The 18,102-nt window shown below is 48.9% G+C and overlaps 4 protein-coding genes across 17 annotated transcripts in view; 2 read left to right on the top strand and 2 right to left on the bottom strand.

The window, feature by feature from the left end:
* Positions 1 to 5,762, top strand: part of LOC120907814 (low-density lipoprotein receptor-like) — a 157,439-nt gene extending 151,677 nt beyond the window's left edge. For 13 of the 14 annotated variants that reach the window (XM_040319115.1, XM_040319105.1, XM_040319114.1 and 10 more), the window contains one exon: positions 1,419 to 5,762. In XM_040319115.1, coding sequence (XP_040175049.1) covers positions 1,419 to 1,463 — 45 coding nt within the window. In that variant the 3' untranslated portion in view covers positions 1,464 to 5,762. Of the gene's footprint in view, positions 1 to 229; positions 821 to 1,418 lie in introns of all 14 variants that reach the window. The other variant, XR_005740862.1, reaches the window with a different exon arrangement.
* A 2,000-nt stretch (positions 5,763 to 7,762) lies between these two features.
* On the top strand, positions 7,763 to 9,488 carry LOC120896199 (developmentally-regulated GTP-binding protein 2). Its single transcript, XM_040300162.1, has 3 exons — positions 7,763 to 8,046; positions 8,146 to 9,011; positions 9,075 to 9,488. Exons 1-3 carry the CDS (start codon positions 7,983 to 7,985, stop codon positions 9,234 to 9,236), a joined length of 1,092 nt encoding a protein of 363 aa, XP_040156096.1. The 5' UTR covers positions 7,763 to 7,982; the 3' UTR covers positions 9,237 to 9,488.
* Positions 9,489 to 9,549: 61 nt separating this feature from the next.
* LOC120896195 lies at positions 9,550 to 17,015 on the bottom strand. The gene is made up of 6 exons (XM_040300156.1): positions 15,708 to 17,015; positions 12,501 to 13,919; positions 11,739 to 12,424; positions 11,478 to 11,652; positions 11,200 to 11,400; positions 9,550 to 11,122 (listed from the first exon to the last, which is right to left on the bottom strand). The coding sequence occupies exons 1-6, from the start codon at positions 16,069 to 16,071 to the stop codon at positions 10,524 to 10,526; spliced, it is 3,444 nt and encodes a 1,147-aa protein (XP_040156090.1). The 5' UTR covers positions 16,072 to 17,015; the 3' UTR covers positions 9,550 to 10,523.
* Positions 17,016 to 17,136: 121 nt separating this feature from the next.
* LOC120896197 (signal recognition particle subunit SRP68) overlaps positions 17,137 to 18,102 on the bottom strand; it is a 2,339-nt gene continuing 1,373 nt past the window's right edge. Inside the window, exon 2 of the mRNA XM_040300159.1 lies at positions 17,137 to 18,102. This exon is cut by the window's right edge and continues 996 nt beyond it. Coding sequence (XP_040156093.1) covers positions 17,342 to 18,102 — 761 coding nt within the window. The 3' untranslated portion in view covers positions 17,137 to 17,341.

The raw sequence follows: 18,102 nt of genomic DNA, 5'->3' as shown, positions 1-18,102 counted from the left end.
CGCCTGAAATGTATGCAATCCAATGGGACATATTGCCATTTTTAAAACCTTCACCCGAATGAATTGCGGGTAAAATTGGAATCGGTTCGCTTACGTGTGCGTGTGTGTTTTATGTTGCTTTTCTTTTACGTTTCCCAACAACCAAAAATTCAATTGGATTGAAAACCATTATTACCATCTTGTAAATGGATTTTGCTCCCCCCACAAAAAAAACAATCAAACAAACCAGATAAATACGTTTCACTATCGCACATGAATCAGTGTGTGCTGTGTTTGTCGGAACAGTAGCTTAGACGTTAATTAAAAGTATCCTGATTAGGACAGCGGAAGGATGTAAGGGAAGCTGCGGCAAAACAAAAATTCCAAACAGTAAAAAGAGAGAAAGAAAGAGAGAGGGAGGGAGAGAAGACAAAGAAGTAAAGAAGCGCAACGCGGGCCAAGCGTGGCCTGCCTCCTCCAAAAACGCACCTCTGTACAGTCCACTATCAAGACCACTATCAAGACCACACACTAGCAAGATCGTCATCATCCGCTGCTGCCACAAAAATCATCTACCCTCGATTGCACGTAACTTATGTGTGTGTTGTCTGTGTGTGTGCGTGGGTGTGTGGTTAGAGCTTTTTCTTCGACACGAAACGACCACGCCAAACTGCACAACCATCAGCACAAATGACGGCGTTGGTGAACTTCTGCAGCACGCTCTAACTGCTCAACCAGCCTGCGCTCACAGATACACACACTCACACACAACACCATCGCGCACACTTACCGAAGGACACACCCCGATGTGTTCCCGCTCATCCCGGCCACACGCGGGAAGGTAACGTAACGGATGTGCTTTTTGAATTCACTGTTCGCTGTTCGTTGTTCTTGGAGATGCTAGCAAGAGCTAGCTAGATGCGCCTAGATGTATGCAACCCGGGGAACGCATGCTTCCTCGCGGTTTTAGTTTGCATGATTTTTCCTTATTTTTTATATCATTTGTTAAAATGTATTATTTTCGATGGTTTTCTTTTGTATTTGTTGAAAGTTTCGTTGCCATCTGTTGAGGGAGTTTTTGTGCAATACTTTTGTGTGTTAACAAAACAGATAAAAAACCGATAAATTGCTCAAAAAATGCTTCCCTCTGCTTCGACGTTCAAACGCATGAGACGCTGAGTGCACGTTCCAAAAGGGTTTCTAAACTTTTGCTTCGTGAGGCAAAACTCGGTGTTTGAAGGGGGATGCCGTAGCCGTAGCTTTGTTGAAAGTTCATTGCTATTTTCCGTCTACCGTAGCTCTACGATCGCTGTTTCACATCTTCGCATGAGTGTTTCTATAGTACTTCGTTTTTTTTTTTTCTTCGATAGCTTTAGATTTCTTTGCCAAAAAAAGGTACCACACTTTGCTAATGCGCTCTCTGGTTTTCTCCCTCACAGGCACAGGAACCACTGACCCGGCCGGCCACCAACGATTTTGTGTGAGCGATGCGACCCGCGGCTCTGACCAAAAACCAAAATGCGCACAAAATTTCAACGTGGCTGTTAAGCAGTAAGCAGTTAAACGGATAAGCAGAAGCAAAGAATGAAGCAACAACAAACCCCACCCGCTCAAATATTAAGCTAAATTAAAAACGGTGGTAGTAAGCAGTAGAGAAGAAGAAGAGGAAGAAGAAGAAGAACAAGAAGACTAAGAAGAAAGCAAAAACAATTCTGCATCTTTGCCCTAACCGAGCGACGGAAGTCAAACCAACCAACAACTCAAAATAGCTTCCGATCAAGCCCCAATCAAAACCAGTTAAACCTGTGTAATTGTGTGCAATATTAAGTTAAAATCGAAGCAAAGCAGACATACAAATACTCACCAACCAGGAACGGCAACAGTAGTAGTAAGGGAAGACCATTCGAGGCGACGAATACGATTTATGGTTCTTTTTTTTCTAATACGATTAATTTCTAATACGATTGATTAATGTCTGTACACACTTCAAACAGATTCTACCGACCGGGCTATGTTAGCTAAGTTTGTGCCTTATTGTTTGTTTGATTCTTCATCTGTGTGATAGTTAAACCCCATCCCTATTTACTACACACACACACACACACACACATTAGCACATTTAGCCTGTTTAGTGATAGGGTACAGAGGATTCTCACCTTCCCTAGGACAGTTGGCGCACATGATCGTGGAGTGTGTGGAGTGTACAAGTCGCTCGAAGGCTTCGAGCTATACGCAAGAAAGTACGCCAACTGTTTCAGAAAATGTGAAAATTCCTTCAAGTTTAGTAATTGGTTTTCTGCTTCCTTTCCTTTTCGAATGATTTGCTGCTATCAAGTTGCGACCGATCAAACGATCACGCACTGTTGTACCCACGAGAGTGGGAGGGCAGTAAATCGACCAAAGGAAAGGGTTCACAACAGTTCTACTCTTGTATTGTAAAGTCAAATTTCAGCTTCAAGTTAGTTTAAATTTAGATAGTGGAAAACGGTTGACAGTAAGCATAGCTCGCTCGAAACGCTGAGGTCCGGTTTGCTGCGGTGGTCAATGTTTGTTAGCAAAATCTATTCGGGAAACGGTGATCAGGTGTGTGTGTGTGTGGGGGGCAGTTTATGCTCGAGCGCGGTGACGTTTATTTAAGTGTGTTACTTTACAGCGTGTTTTAAGGTACAGCGGAAGTAAAGGCTGTATAAAAATAAGGGAGGAGGTGAGAAAACTCCCACAGGAAGTTGGAAGTTCCGACGCTGGATAGGGAAGGCAGACGATCCACCTGGATGGATATGTGCGTCCAATTAATAGTCCCGACTAACTAGAGCGGTAGTTGTAAATACATGTAGTTCTTTATGTTTTTTTTTTGGTTGAACACTGTTGCTTTTCTTTCTTTCACTTCTTTTCTGTTTTGCTTTCCTTCTTTCATTCTGTACTCCCTTAGATGACATTGATTATAAATTGTTTTCTCATTTTTTATCATTTTTTTAATTTTCTTGCATTTCATCACATCTCTTCAAACAAAGTAGCACCAAATTTCCACCCCTCCCACAGCGCGTAGATAGTGAAAATTGAACCTGTTTTAACTCCGAAATAGTAAGATACTAAAAATCCAGCAAACTCTATCAACAGAGCCCGTTCCTGTTTCACCTGTTGTGGCATCGCCTCTTGTTACGTTAGAAGTCAGTGGTATGGTAGCGCAAAACCCGTTAATGCAACTTTGTACTTGAAACTACTACACAAGCGTCCCGTTTTGAAACACGTTTCCTACCGAGAGCGCAATATTTATTAGGAGCTTTGTAAACTCTCATGTTTAACATATAGGAACATCATGGAAGACACACACACAGCACAGGTTCCTCGTCTCAATTTGAGCAGAGAAATGAAGTCAAAGTGAAGATAGTAGAATAGTAGTGGCGGGGGGCGAGATGGCTGTAAGATATCAATTAGAAATGCATTGCGTTCGTTTGCTCAGATATTTCTTGTCCATTTCTAATACCCAACCAGCGCCACCAGTGGGCGTACATGTGTGTGTGTGTGTGTATGTCGGGTTGCATAGACATTTGCTCAAAACTATAGTATTGTAGTGGAATTCTGACCCAACCCAAGGCTTCCAGTTGTGTCACCCAGTGTCACCAGAAGCCCCCAAACAAGGTCCACACAACTTCCGGTGTATACTATTCCTTCCCAAACGATAGTCTCCTCCTGCGGGGAGGGAAAAAAAACACAACAACAGTACAGGGTTTTCCAGGTGTGTTCTCATAGTTGCGGGACACTTCCTTAACTCTTTCTTATGGAAAGTGTACTTCATATGATGAAAATTGGACTCCATGGCATCCTATTGGGACAGGCTCCTTGGAAATTCCTATTGGATTTGTCCAACAAGGATGCTATAGAGTCGAATTCCCATTACATTAAGTTCATTTCACGTAAGAAGGAGTCAGCAAAGTGTCCCACAGCTATGAGAACTCCTGGAACTCCCTGTAACACTATAAAGAGTGCACACCCGTTGCCAAAACCGAAACCTAACATGTAAGGCCAAATATATTTTTATCGCTACATTTTAAACAGAAATGTTCCCCCCATTTGCTCACACGCTCACACAAAGATAACACGTAAAAACAAAAAAGCACCCAACGACCAGGAAAAATGGGAGAGAGACCTATTGTTTCAGGTGGCTATTTTCTTCTTTCCCAGCCAGCCAAACAAACTAACCAATCCATCCAATTGCATCCACTCCTGTCTCCACCGTCTTAGCTCTACCGTCTGTCTGTTTCGAAATGAAATCGGTCCATTTCGTCCGTAGAGGGGGGGGGGTACACACTTCAACAAGAGGGCAAGGAGATTTGTGGAAGATATTTTGCACTACATAAGGAGGGCGGGTGGTGCAAAGCGATAAGACATGTATCGTTTTGTTTTTGCTCGAAACGATCATCTGTAGCTACTCTAATCTAATTTTAGATCATTTTTTCTAGATACTCTAGGATTGTGTCCGTCTGTCTGTCTGTCTGTGTGTAGTAAGATGGTGTGTGTGTGCGCGCTATCTGTACTACGATCTTGGGGCAGGCGACGTGTAAGGGAACAACATTAAGAACCAAAAGGCAAGAATGGGAGAGGGAAAGCAACAAAGCCAGAAAACTACACAGTAACAAAACAAAACACTGGACACTAGACACATTTCACTGGGATTCACGCTCAACTCATAGACACAGACACCCAAAAAAACGGAACGTAACCACATTATGTTCCCATTAAAAACACGCAATGTTGTCCAGCGCTCTAAGCAAAACCCCGGCTCCCATCGTTGAAGCCCAAGAAAACATAAGTAAATAAATCAAACAAACGAAAAACGGAAGCCTAATGCAACAAACCATACAAATTCAATATAGATAAATTAACAACTTCATCAATTTAATATAAATACGTAACGTAAAGCATTCGAAGCAAATGGAGTGGGGGAAAGAAGATATAAAATCAGAAAGAACAAAATTGGCATGCAAAGGTAGAAACAAAACGGAGGATGAAAAGAGAGTAATAAAAAAGAGACCTGTACATAGAGACGTTTACTAAATTGCAAGAAACAACAATCGCAATTCAATGAAGAACGTTAAAACAATGCAAAAATGTCCAATTCATCATCTGAAACGTAAGTAAGAAAACAAAACAGTGACACGAGCCGAGAATTCAATGTTTCAATGTTTTCAATCGAAATTCATTCAAATGGTAGTTCAACCATGATCAATCGATTTTTGGAAACATTTCTTTCTCTGCATCAGCAAACAAGAAAGGGGAATGGCTACTTTATACAGTGCAGATCATGCATACACTACAAGCACACAGACTCACAGACCACAAACTGCTCAAAGCAGGATGCGCAAGGATGCGCGCTCAATAGCAAACAGAAAGCGGATGGGAAAAGAGGCGCCCGATACAGCAGAATGTAGTGAAGTGAAGGCAGATGGGAAAACAGACGTTAATTATGGGTTTTTTGTACATACAGATATACAGATATGACTATAGCAAAGAGACAAGATTTAATCTTAGTTATATACATACAACTTAACGCTTAAGGGATGGAGACGGAGACACGTGCGGACAGTGCGGTTGAGGTGGGCGAAATAAACGCCAAGAAGTTGACTTCGAATAGTTTTGGGGATAAGGGCAATTGCAGGCTGGAACGGTCGGCTGGAACTAACACGTTTGGCAGTCGCTAAGGAACGTTAGTGGTAAGATTGGAACTATGTACTATATTAAATAAATAAACAACAAAAAAAGACAACAACAAACACACACAACAATTCGTAGGCTTGAATTTCGTTTCTTCTATTTACAATTTGGGTACTGGAAAGATTTGAGAAATGCAGCAAATTGCGAAGACGAAAACGATGAGTTATGAAACCTAACTTCCTGTCCAGACAGGCCATACTGCCCCCAAACAACGAAAGAAATGTGTGGTTCATACAATTATACAATGTCGTGGTGGTTCTGCGGGGCGATCTTGCCATTTCGATGGACCTCCAACAACTCCATCTTGTAAGCTACTGACGAAATTTGTGGCAAAAATTACAGGTCTGCGTTACAGATTTTGGGACAGAAAGTTGTAGGCCAAAACCAGGACCAAGTATGTAAATGTCTTAATAGTTTCTGGTACTTGGATTCGAATTCTCAGTTTGAAAACTGATCGCTCAAATGTAACATTCAAGAACTCATTTGAGAGCGCTCATATTTACGGTCCCTCGCAACTAAATTTCATCTCTTAATTCATTAATTGCAGTCCAAATTTTCCATTAAAAGAAACTTCCATTCAAATTGTTAAAAGAATTAGTCCCGTATGTCGCAGTTATTTCATCAACACTGTACTAATTCCAAACAAACCACAAATTTGAAATGTTCTACCGTGGGGTTAACGTGGGGGATGGGGGTGGTGAATGTTTTTGGCCACCAACACACACACACACCAGGCGAGCTTTTTTCGTCGCAAAACCGTCGCGAAGCGTTAAAAAAACCGTCACAATTACTTTAAAAAAACGTCGACGGCGAGGGAAATACGCACCGATTTAGAGGCGCTGGCGACGGTTAAAACTGCAATTACAGTCTGTTCCCGAGTTACGCGGTTCTCGACTTACGCGGATTCGGAGATACGCGGTTTTCTAAATTTGACAGATCAAACGTCAAATCAATATAATTTACTTCAAGAACTGTCCAATGCAGTATAAATTGCGTTTTTGTTAATAAATTTAATCGACCTAAAAACCATAATTATCAGAATCAGTGATAAAGTGTGTAAAAGTACTAAATAAAATAAAGATCCCGATGTATCAATTGTAATTTGGCCGAAAACAACAAAATTCGACTTACGCTGTTATTCGAGTTACGCGGATTCCTCGGGAACGCACAAACCGCGTAACTCGGGAGCAGACTGTACTGCAGTTTAAGAGCGAGCTTTGGATGAGCTTTGGCTCGAAAGCTTTGAAAAAAGCGCCGGAGTGAGAGAGACATCCATAATTACATCATACATATATCTATCACATTCTGGCCAAAGTGAAATAGCTGAACCAAGGTGTATGGATATTAGGAGAGCAAATTGTCATTTAATGACTGGAGACACCCATTAACGCTTTGAACGAAAACCTAATAATCATTACCATATACATTGCTCCACCAGTCAACCGCAGAGATTTTAAATACATAATTACAAAACTAATCCTTATATCAACACCAAACCAATACATATATCAAACTTACCGAAAAAAGTAATAATTACCGGAGATTTCAATGCCCTCCACATCGCTTGGGGTAAAATAGACTACAAAGGAGAAATAATGATAAATGAAACAGCGAACTCATAGTGCTTAAAATTAACACATACTGTTGGAATGCAAGGGTTATGGAACGGTCATTTTGAATTGGTTGCGGTTGTTTTGTCAGTTGGGAATTAAAAGTCAAATGGATTTTTCTGGCAGCACTGCCGATCTAAAATTTGTGATCAAGTATGTGTGCGAATCAGCGCGTGGCCACGGAAGGGACAAAATGTTGAAAATGTTGCTGTGACCCATTGCTATGACAATAATGCTAAAATGCATTATTCTAATTGATTTATGTACCTATTTAGTACTTCTTAAACAAAATATCGATGATATTCAGAAGTTTGAGCTTTTTGTCGTTCTTGTGTATATTTTTTTTCAATTTTGACAAAGTTGAAAAAAAATTCATCATTTTGTCACCTCCGTGGCCACGCACCAAATGCTGGCGCCCGGCAAACACGCTAATAGTTCACCTTCTATAAACACACCTTGGTCGGGAGCATTTGTTATGACTGACGTTTTCCGAAGCTCCGGCAGGCTCTCCACCAAAATACCACGCAGGAAGAGTTTACCAAATTCTTTCCTGCTGCCCCGATTAAAGTTGGGCCCCTTTTAACTGCTGGAAAAGAAACACAAATCATCTGCCTTAATCTGCCTGTGCGATCGTACTTTTGTTAGACAACAGCTGAAAGCTTAACAAGCCCGGTCCACATCATGGGTATCTTGGAGAAAATCTCGGATATCGAGAAGGAAATTGCGAAAACACAGAAAAACAAAGGTAAGTTTGCGGTGGCTTCTCCGTGCGTCAAAACTCCCCAACAGATAAGAGAAAACCCTTTGTTAACACGTTTCCCCCCCCTTGTGCCGCTCAACACAGCTACCGAGTACCATCTGGGATTGCTGAAGGCGAAACTCGCCAAGTACCGGTCGCAGCTGCTCGAGCCGTCGAAGAAGGGCGAGAAGGGCGACGGGTTCGATGTGCTCAAGTCGGGCGACGCACGCATCGCCCTGATCGGCTTCCCGTCCGTCGGCAAGTCGACGCTGCTGTCCACGCTGACCAAGACGGAGAGCGAGGCGGCCAACTACGAGTTCACCACGCTCACCTGCATCCCGGGCGTGATCGAGTACAAGGGCGCCAACATACAGCTGCTCGATCTGCCCGGTATCATCGAGGGGGCGGCCCAGGGCAAGGGTCGCGGTCGGCAGGTGATAGCGGTGGCGCGCACCGCCGACCTGGTGCTGATGATGCTGGACGCGACCAAGCCGAACGTGCACCGGGATCTGCTCGAGTACGAGCTGGAGTCGGTCGGGTTGCGGCTGAACAAGCGCAAGCCCAACATCTACTTCAAGATCAAGAAGGGGGGTGGCGTCAGCTTTAACGCGACCTGCCCGCTGACCCGGTGCAACGAAAAGATGGTACAGACGATACTGCACTCGTTCAAGATTTTCAACGCGGAGGTCCTGTTCCGGGAGGACTGCACGGAGGACGAGTTCATCGACGTGGTGACCGGCAACCGGATCTATCTGCCGTGCATCTACGTGTACAACAAGATCGATCAGATCTCGATCGAGGAGGTGGACCGGCTGGCCCGCCAGCCGTTCTCGGTGGTGGTGAGCTGCAATATGCACCTCAACCTGGACTACCTGCTGGAGGTGCTGTGGGAGCACCTGCAGCTGATCCGCGTCTACACGAAGAAACCGGGCGCTCCGCCCGACTTTGACGATGGTCTGATTCTGCGAAGGGTAAGTTCTTGACGCACGGTTCTTGTCGTGGAAGTGGGAAAGTAACCATTTCTTCAATTGCAGGGTGTCTCGGTGGAGCACGTGTGTCACGCCATTCATCGCACGCTGGCGGCACAGTTCAAGTACGCGCTGGTGTGGGGCACGTCGACGAAGTATTCGCCCCAGCGGGTCGGCATTTCGCACATCATGAGCGATGAGGACGTTATTCAGGTCGTCAAAAAGTAACCGCCCCTATCTACCACCCGGTAAGAGCCCTTTCCTCTTTGGTGCGTCCCCATTTCCAGTGCCGTTGTATCCTCACTCTCTGTTCCGCCCCGCTCGAGCATCTGGATGAGGCGTCTTAGTCGTCTGCGATCCTACTCCGGCAAAGACGCGTGAAAAGAATGTGACTGAAACCATTTTCCTTTCTCCAACGGGCAAAGCTCCCTTTTGTGGGGGCCAGCCTAATCGTTACAATAAAAACAGCTAAAACTTAAACATCCCCGCCGTCTGTGATACTCATCGGCGAAAGGAACGTTTTGCCACGGCTGCACACGGCTGATTCGTTTCCCATTCCTGATTATATTTACACACCGTTTTTTTTTTGTTTATTCTCTACATCAACGTCTCCCCTCCACCTCCACCCTTAGACGATTTTCTCTCGTTATCTTCCGTTTACCTTCCCTGCCCCCCCAAACATAGATAGTTTATAGCTGTACCGCGATTGTAAATATTCCCCTTAATTTACTATCTCTCTTCCATAATTAGTTTTCTGTTCTAATCACTTTCTCTCCCTCTCTCTATCTCTCTCTATATCTCATTCTTCTTTATCTAATCTGATAATACTTTTGCTCGATTATGAATGATATATCAGTATGCGCAGGAAGTGTGTTGCAAAATTAACCACCCACAAACTCCACTCTACCATTTGCGGCACCTTCCTACTCTCCCGCCCCCTGAGTGGGCCCTCCAATCGGCCCACCTCGTGCTGTAGAAGCGGGGGAAGTGGCTAGGATGTTGCCGCTAATGTACACAAATAACTCACCCGCCTGTCAACACTTTTTCAATTCTGGATAAAGGGGATTGTCCTATCTGTTCGCGATTCACTACCAATGTAGCTGCAGCACACCACCCTATCTATGGCTGCACCCTATCCTACTTTGCAGTGAAGGAAATGTTGTGAAAGAAACGTAAAAAGGAGGATCCTGCACTGCCCCTGCCAAAGCCTACTGAGTGCCCTTCAGTCCTGCACGTGGATGTCCACCCATTCCCCGAATCCCCATTTTGTACGATATAAGTTTGCTCCTAAACCGAGAGTTTGTTGGTGGTTGCCACGGGAGACAACGTGCACAGTAAGAATAGTTAGTAAACGCTGGTAAATACGCAAATGCTCGGCACGCCGTGTCAAACTCAGCGCCGGAATCCGGAAAGCCATCCGGTGGAAGAAAAGCACCCCCCAAAATACTAGATCGAAGCAATCGGAGACGAATAGCACTCCATTCAGCGGATCTGTTCCTTCTCCCCGTCGCTGCCTCAGTACCGCCCGTTGCCCTCGTTCCCCATGTACTGCGTCCACCGTTGCTGGTCGTAGCTGTGCAGCTGGGAGCAAACTTCCCGCGCCGGATTCAGATCAGCACTGCACGCACAGCCAATCTCGACCCGGGTCACGATGATCTGCGTCTCGTACCGTGGGTACTGGGGGGCCAGATCGGGCAGCCGAGCCTTCAGACACTGGGCGAAGAACTTCTTCTCCAGCTGTACCATGTCCTCGTTCCGGTACGTACGGTACGCTTGCATCTTCTCCTGAACGCAGGCCAGATCGGAGTCGAGAAAGAGCGGCGGATACTGTTCCGATTCGCGCACGTTCATCACAAACACGTAATCGAGCGTCGGGGATGAGGTGGTGGCCGTTCCGGCTGCACTGGGAATGGATTTCAGCAACACGCCCGAGGATGCAATCGAGGGAAGAATGTTTTCATTTGGAAGCACCGACGATCTGGTCGACGTGGATAGCGGTGGCTGGGTTGGCGGTGGTACCGTCGAGCTGACCGCCGTGGCCACGACCGACCCGACCGTTCCCGTCTGTCGGCGTGCCTTGCTGTTGCTGTACTCGTAGTTCATGGCGTTGACGTCTAGAAATAGAAAGAGGAACATTTCAGCAACACTCCCACCCACGAATATAGGACTCAAGCGAAACCCGTCCCACTACCGTTCATCGCTTCCTTCGCTTCCTTTTCCATCTCCAGATCCCACAGCGTCTCCTTCGAGCCCTTGCTGCCCGGGTCCGCATTCTTCAGGTCGTCCACGATCTCGTCATTCAGCAGCACCTTCTTCACGATCTGCGAGCTGGTCGGGTTGGACTCGTTGAACACTTGCTCCTCCAGCGAACGATCGTGCAGGTCGATGTCGTCTACCAAAAAAACAAAAGACCGATGTGTTTATCGCTTCTAGAAAAGAAAGGCAATAGGAAGCACCACCACCACTTACCGAATACTCCAAACTTGCTGCGAACGTCACGCCCGTTGGAGCGATAGCGTGGACGCTTGTACGGTACGGGTATGGGACGGCCCTCGTCCACCTCCAGGGGCGGTGTGCCATAGTCATAGTCCAAACCACCCAACGCCGGTGCCGGCGGGATTTGATTCGTCAAGTATGGGTCACGCTGAAAAGCCGAAAGAAAAAACAAACATCCATCACCGTTGCAAATGCCTTTCGTTTCCCCCTTGTTTTCCCAAACGCCTCCCTTACCGCCTCCTGTTCAATCTGATCGTACGGCAGATAGATGTACGGTTTGCGCTCCTCCCCCCTTCCCTCCTCAGCCAGCTCGTCGCCCGGTATCTGATCGTTCGCGTTGTAGATGTACTTCTTGTACACATTGTTCAGGGCCAGCTTTTCCTGCCGCTTTGCCTCCTCCTCCGCGAGCGCATCCATTGACTGGCCCATCGGCTGGCTCTGCTGTTCGCGAAAGATGTCCTTGCGCCGGCCACCACCGTGCCCAGCCACCGCCGCCGCCGCCGCTGCCGCCTGGCCCGGCCTGTCCACTACCACACCGACCGCTTCAGCCGGACGCTGGGCGGCCGTCGATGGGGCCAACTTTTTATCCATATGCACATCGTCGCCCGGCCCGTTCGCCGGCTGCCCGCCGGCGACTGCCGCCTCGACCGAGTTCTTGCGCAACGTTGCGCTGCTCTGGCCGTCGTTGCGGCTCCGCAGCTTCATCTTGGGATGCTTCATCGGTGCCGCGTAGCCCGGGGGCGATTGTTCCGCCGTGCCGGCGCCGGTTTCGTTCAGCCGGATCGTTAAGTCGTCCGACGAGAAGATGACTGCACCGGGCGGCTCGACGTGGCGCGTGATCGCGTACAGCTTCAGCACGGACGATTGGTTGTAGCGGAGGGCGCACGTGTCCGCCCGGGACTGCTGAATGACGTCGCTTTCTGGAGTAAGTAGGAGTAAGAAAACAACAGTGAACCGAAGGAACAGAAACAGGGCAGTAAAGCGCCTACTACTTACCCGGTATGAACTGGTACTCGTCCGTGGTGTCGGCCGTGCGATTCCGGCACTGGGTCTGCCAGTGTAGGAACAGATCGCCACCCCCGGTTTGGGAGATGGTAACGCCGCCCAGCAGCCCGTTCGGGCCGCCCGAATCCTTGATCGTGCTGTCGAGGAACGGTTTCCCGTTCGTGCCGTTCACGATCGTCGTCTGCGAGTAGTAGTAGATCGGGAAGCCGGGCCCCGTGTTGTACTTCACCATAAAGTCCGTCACGTTGTCGTGGTCGAAGTGGCCGGGCACGATCGAGCTGACGCTCTCCGAGTCGGCAACGGTGAACGACCACAGCTGCGTGCGATTCGCACCGTCGAACGCGTACACGGTCGAGTTGAACGAGCTGACCACAATGTCCTGCACGCCGTCCCCGTTCAGGTCGGTCAGTACGGCGGGCACCATGAAGCCGGACGATTCTAGCCGCACGATCGGCTCGAACGCACTCTCGCCCGGGTACTTCATGAGGTTCTCGCGCCGCAGCACATACACCCCGCCCGGTGAGTTTTGGCCGCCCGTCACCACCAGAAACGCATCCGCACCGGTGGCCGGCCCGGTCGTAAGCACCTGCATCGGGACAAACATTTCCTCCCGGTAGGGCGTGGGGATGCTGCGCAGAATCGCACCGGTCGCGCCCGATATCAGCTTGATGTGGCCACCGTGGGCGCGCTGCGTTTCCTCCACGTGTACGGCGAGGATGTCGGCGATGCCGTCGCTGTTCAGATCGGGCACCACGTTGATCGTGTACAGGTCGATGCTGATCTCGGCGTAGCTTTCCAGGTCGGAGTAGTCCTTCAGCTCCCACAGGATGCGGCCGTTGCGCCCGTCCAGTGCCAGTATGAGGCCGCCGCGCCCGGCCGCCACACAGTCGGCCCCACCGTCCGCGTTGATGTCGATGTCGCACTTGAGCGAGAAGATCGTGAACGAGGTCCACCGCTGCCAGAGCGTCTGGCCATCGAGACCGTTCAGTGCGAGCAGCCCGCCGCCGCACAGATCGGTGATGCCGGTTTTGCGCGACGTGCACTGGGGGATGTAGCCGCGGATGCCCTCGTCCACCAGCTCGTCGATGCCGTACCCGACGATCACGTCCTCCACGCCGTCCCGGTTCACGTCCAGCTTGCGGAGGGGGCTTTCGCTGTTAACGCGGGCAATGACCCGCGTCCACACGCTCTGCACGGTGATTTGCGTGCAGGGGACCATCTCCAGCGTGCCGTTGAGGGTGCTGGGGTTGGCGTAGCTTACGCTCCCGTCCGCACCGGTGTACATTAGGCTGCTGAACTTGTCCCGGATGACGGCACTGCTGAAGGCGGACTCCTTGTGGAACCAAATCTTGATCTTTTGCAGCGGTTGCGGGAAAGCCGTGAGGAGCAGTGCGGCCAGTACGATGAGTCCTGTAGGGAGGGGGAGGATGATTGATGTGAGTGGTAGGTTTTGGGCCCCTCGTACACCCTCTCGGGTATGAAATAGTGAACCCAGGCAAACTATAAACTCTCTGGAGTACGAGCAAAAGTGGTCTGCTTTCCAACCAATCCCAGAACTAGCCTCAATGCCACTACAGCCATAGGCAGATGTCTTGCCTAACTAGGTCTTAGAATGGATTATGGGCTTACTTCCATGTTGAATCTGGAATTGTGGTTCTGGAACTAATCCAGAGACCATCACGCATCTAGAACTGATGACGAATTTATGCTGAGCCTAGAATTACTCTCAAACTCTGAAAATTAATCTCAAACCTATCCTTGTTCTGAATGACTCGCCCATTTAACTACTATTTTATTTACGATATCAGCAACTAAGGCCAATCCTTTCTCATCCGCATCTTCCGCAGCAGTCCTATCGCTGAGAATGAACACTTACTTACATATTTCGATTATTTAACTGATGTCAAACCAAACTGCAGTTTCTTGAATTATTATTAAGCCTATAGTGATGTTTAAATTAACCCCGAAACCTATCCCAGTTCTGATGTTGATACTGAACGACATCTTCAAGTAAGTGAAGATGTAACTATACTAAACTTCTCTCGGTCCTTCCACTAATTCCGCACGTAACTCTTGATTATGCAGATACCGTTTCCGAAACCTATCAGTGTGTTGGAATTGTTCCCAAAGTGTCGGAATCTGTTTATAGTCTGTTGAAAGCTATTCATGAGCCTCGTACGTCCACTTTCGTATCTTAAAGGCCCTGAGTTTCCTGGAGGCTGAATATATATTGTTCCTACATTTCATTTCAGCCTTATCTAGATGCAAGACGTCATTCTAAAAAACATCCAGGAAGTGGAGCTGATACCCAAAGCTTATTGCTTATTCGTTTCCTTACGATTATTCCTTGCTGAGTTCTAAGGCATTCCGAACCTGCATGTTTTAAGGATATATTCAAAGATATGATCAAACTGAATGGTCCTAGTCTATTTCCTAGAAAGGATCATCCTTGGCACAAGGGTTGAAGCCACAGGATCCATATCGCATAAGCATCTTTAGAAGATGAACTACGCTGATAGATATGTTTGGTCTACTCATGCTCCTATTAACCGCAAACAGTTGGCAAACTAGCTAGGAACACGAGACGCAGCAAAGACCAATAGTTGTTTCATCCACCACCATCATTAAGCTTATTAGACCAACCACCTGGACGTTGGAGTCACCACAGGATCACAACAAAGACGGCTGATTAGCGTGAACTCGTCCGCTAAATAACGCGCTTGCACAATGTGTGTAGCCAGACGGCGGCGCTCAACCACGTGCCCTGGACAAACACTTCCATTTCAAGGACCGTTAAATTAGTCCAATGGGTGGTTCCTCTCTTCTGCCAACTCATCCGAAACAGTTCGGAAAATTCGCAACAGCAAAAATAGCCGCCGGAACACAGAAAACTTCATCATCACCATCATCGTCGTCGGTATCGTGCACACAGCGGGTGTCAATAATTCATAAACTCATTAAAACTAACAACCGGTGTGAATATGTGGTCACTCTGCCGAGACTACCCACCCTGAGGGTGCAAACACGCACCCGCTTGAGGTGGGGAGACGCTACGTGGGCTCCCCCGCGTGGTTAACCTCTGCGGTTTATCCTTTTCTCGTTGTTTTTTTTGTGTGGTTGCAAATTGCGTTCCCTATTGCGTCTTACGGTTTTTGGAGTCCTTGCCCATCCAGCCCCCGCCCCCAATCATCCACTTACCGATAAGAACAGTCACCGCGGCCAGCCCGTAGCAGAACGGCTCGCAACACTTCCAGCACTTCCGGCGGCGGTACTTCTTCAGGATGGGGCTGGAGGAGCGCACGCCGCCCGCGCTGCCACCGCAGCCCACACCGCCGCTCCCGTTGCCACTTGTTGCTTTGCCGTACCGGGTGCGCCTCGGTGCCATGAGCGGCCGCTTCGCGCCCCGATCCTCGTACGTGCGGCAGGTGCGCCCGTCCCGTATGAACACCTCGTCCTCCACGTCATCGCTCAGGTCCTCGTCCATGCTGAGGCTGACGCTGTCGCGCACCACCAGCTGCTCCGACGGCTGGTACGGTTTCATCTTCTTCCGTATCAGCTCCATCGTGGCCGCCTGCACCGCACGGCCGCCCTTCCGTCCCGCTGCGAGCGTTCTTAGCACACGGTGCACCAACTTGACAAAAACCACCAATAACGGGTTGGACGGCCGTCTATCCTTCAGCCGAAGGCGTTCTCTTTATCTTCCGGAAAGAGACAGAAGCAGCAGCCGAAGGACGATGTCGTGTTGTGGGGGAGCTTTGTTGCGCTTTTAGCAGATTTTCCGCTCCAATTCGGACAAACAATGCTATAAATACGCAGAATGCCTGTTGCCTGCGTTGTATTGTGACCTTCTTCCGGGGGGGGCCAATCACACCAGCAGCCACCACACCATGGTTTAGCGCGAACTTCAACCCCTATCTGGAGGGTGCTTTTTCGCTAACATATGTGACGGAATGGCCGTGTGTCCGTGCAATGTTCTACAAGCTTTGCGAAACGATTTGAAAATGCACCTTTTCGTACAGCTGCTTCAACTTTTCACTTGCAGGCTCCACCACACCACCCGATAGAAATGGGGGAAATTCAAAGTTCGTTACTGCTGACTGCACAATATGTGCATACAGCGAAGCTGTCGGGGGGAGGAGAAGTTTTTCTTTCCTCGAAATTCACCCAGCAAGTACACTGGCAACACACACACACACACACACGCGCGCACGTGAAAATCGGTCCGCACCAGACCAACGTTCGCTAGCGAATGTGGCGTGTGGGAAAAATCACCACGAAAAAGCTTCACCTTCTCGCCGTGTGCGGGTTGGCAAACAGTGGAAAACATCGTGGTGAAAAACGTTTTCTGTTGATAAAGACGCACACGCACATTGGGGGGAGGGAGCGAGAGCGCGGCTGTTGAATTCCGTAAGATGACACATTCAAGTGCACCGAGCTGCTGCGCACTGCGCATGTGACCACCTTTGTGTGTCTCGGTGGGTGAAAGGGAGAGTTCGCATCCCATCATCGCTTCAACCGTTTGGGTGGCCGGTTCGCGTTTCGGGGCGGTCTGTTCTTTGACCCTTTTCCCAATCTTCTATCTTCTGCCTTTGCTTCGGATTGTTCGCTTGTTTCGGTCAATTTGCTATTTTGATTCAAACATACCGACCGTTATTTATTGATATATAATAATAGTATGGTAGAAGGGTAGCTGGACCACCATATGTCGTCGGCTGTGGCTTCCTCCAGCTGGGACGACGGTGAGGGCATTTCTAAAAAAACGAAGCAAATAACGAACAAACAAAAAAATGGAATCGAAAATCAAGTGGATGGTGCGCGGAACACACCCCCCTTTACTTGCTGGCGCCGCCACCACCCCAGCCGAATAGGCCCTTGACAAAGCCGGACATGCCGGCCGTCGCACCCTTGCCGGTCGAGCCCTTCTGCTCGATCTTATCGTCCAGCGAGGGAAAGTCGACAAAGTTGAGGGCCAGATCGAAGAACAGCGGTTTGGCGGGGATCGGTTCCATCTCCGGGATCAGCTTGAACACGTTCGGGTTGCGCGAGTTCAGCGTGGCGTCTTCCTTGTAGTGCGACAGCCGCTCGTACAGCGGTTTGGAGGATTTTTGGCTCTTGCCAAACAGCACCGTATCGTCGGCGGTGTCGTCCTCCAGCACGCTGTACGCGTGGGCCGAAAACTTGCAGCCCTCGATCGTGGCGATCAGCTGCTTCAGCTCGCCCCGCAGATCGAAATCCTTGCACGGCGTCTTGCTGCTGGACGCGTCGCTCGCGTACTTGCGCGACCGCTCGTACATGGCGACCGCTTCCCGCCAGCGCTTCATCGCCACGAGCGTGATGGCGATGTAGTAGCAGCGGAAGGCGCGGAACGAAAGGGCCAGCTGTTCCATCTCCGCCTGGTACGCGGCATCGTGTTCCATCCCGCCGAGCTGCTGCATTTCGGTCACGTTCTGCAGTATGATCTCGTACAGCCGGGACAGATCCTGCGGTTTCGTTTTCTTGCCACCGCCGCTGGCCAGCGGCGTCTTTTCCGCCACGTTCGGATCGTCGAGCGTTAGCTTGGCCTGCGCCACCAGGAACAGGTTGCGCTCGAGCG

The sequence above is a fragment of the Anopheles arabiensis genome, chromosome 2, assembly GCF_016920715.1.
Source record: "Anopheles arabiensis isolate DONGOLA chromosome 2, AaraD3, whole genome shotgun sequence".
Lineage (NCBI taxonomy): Eukaryota > Metazoa > Arthropoda > Insecta > Diptera > Culicidae > Anopheles > Anopheles arabiensis.
Note: the sequence above shows the minus strand (reverse complement) of the source record. Positions and strands in the feature narration are given on the sequence as shown.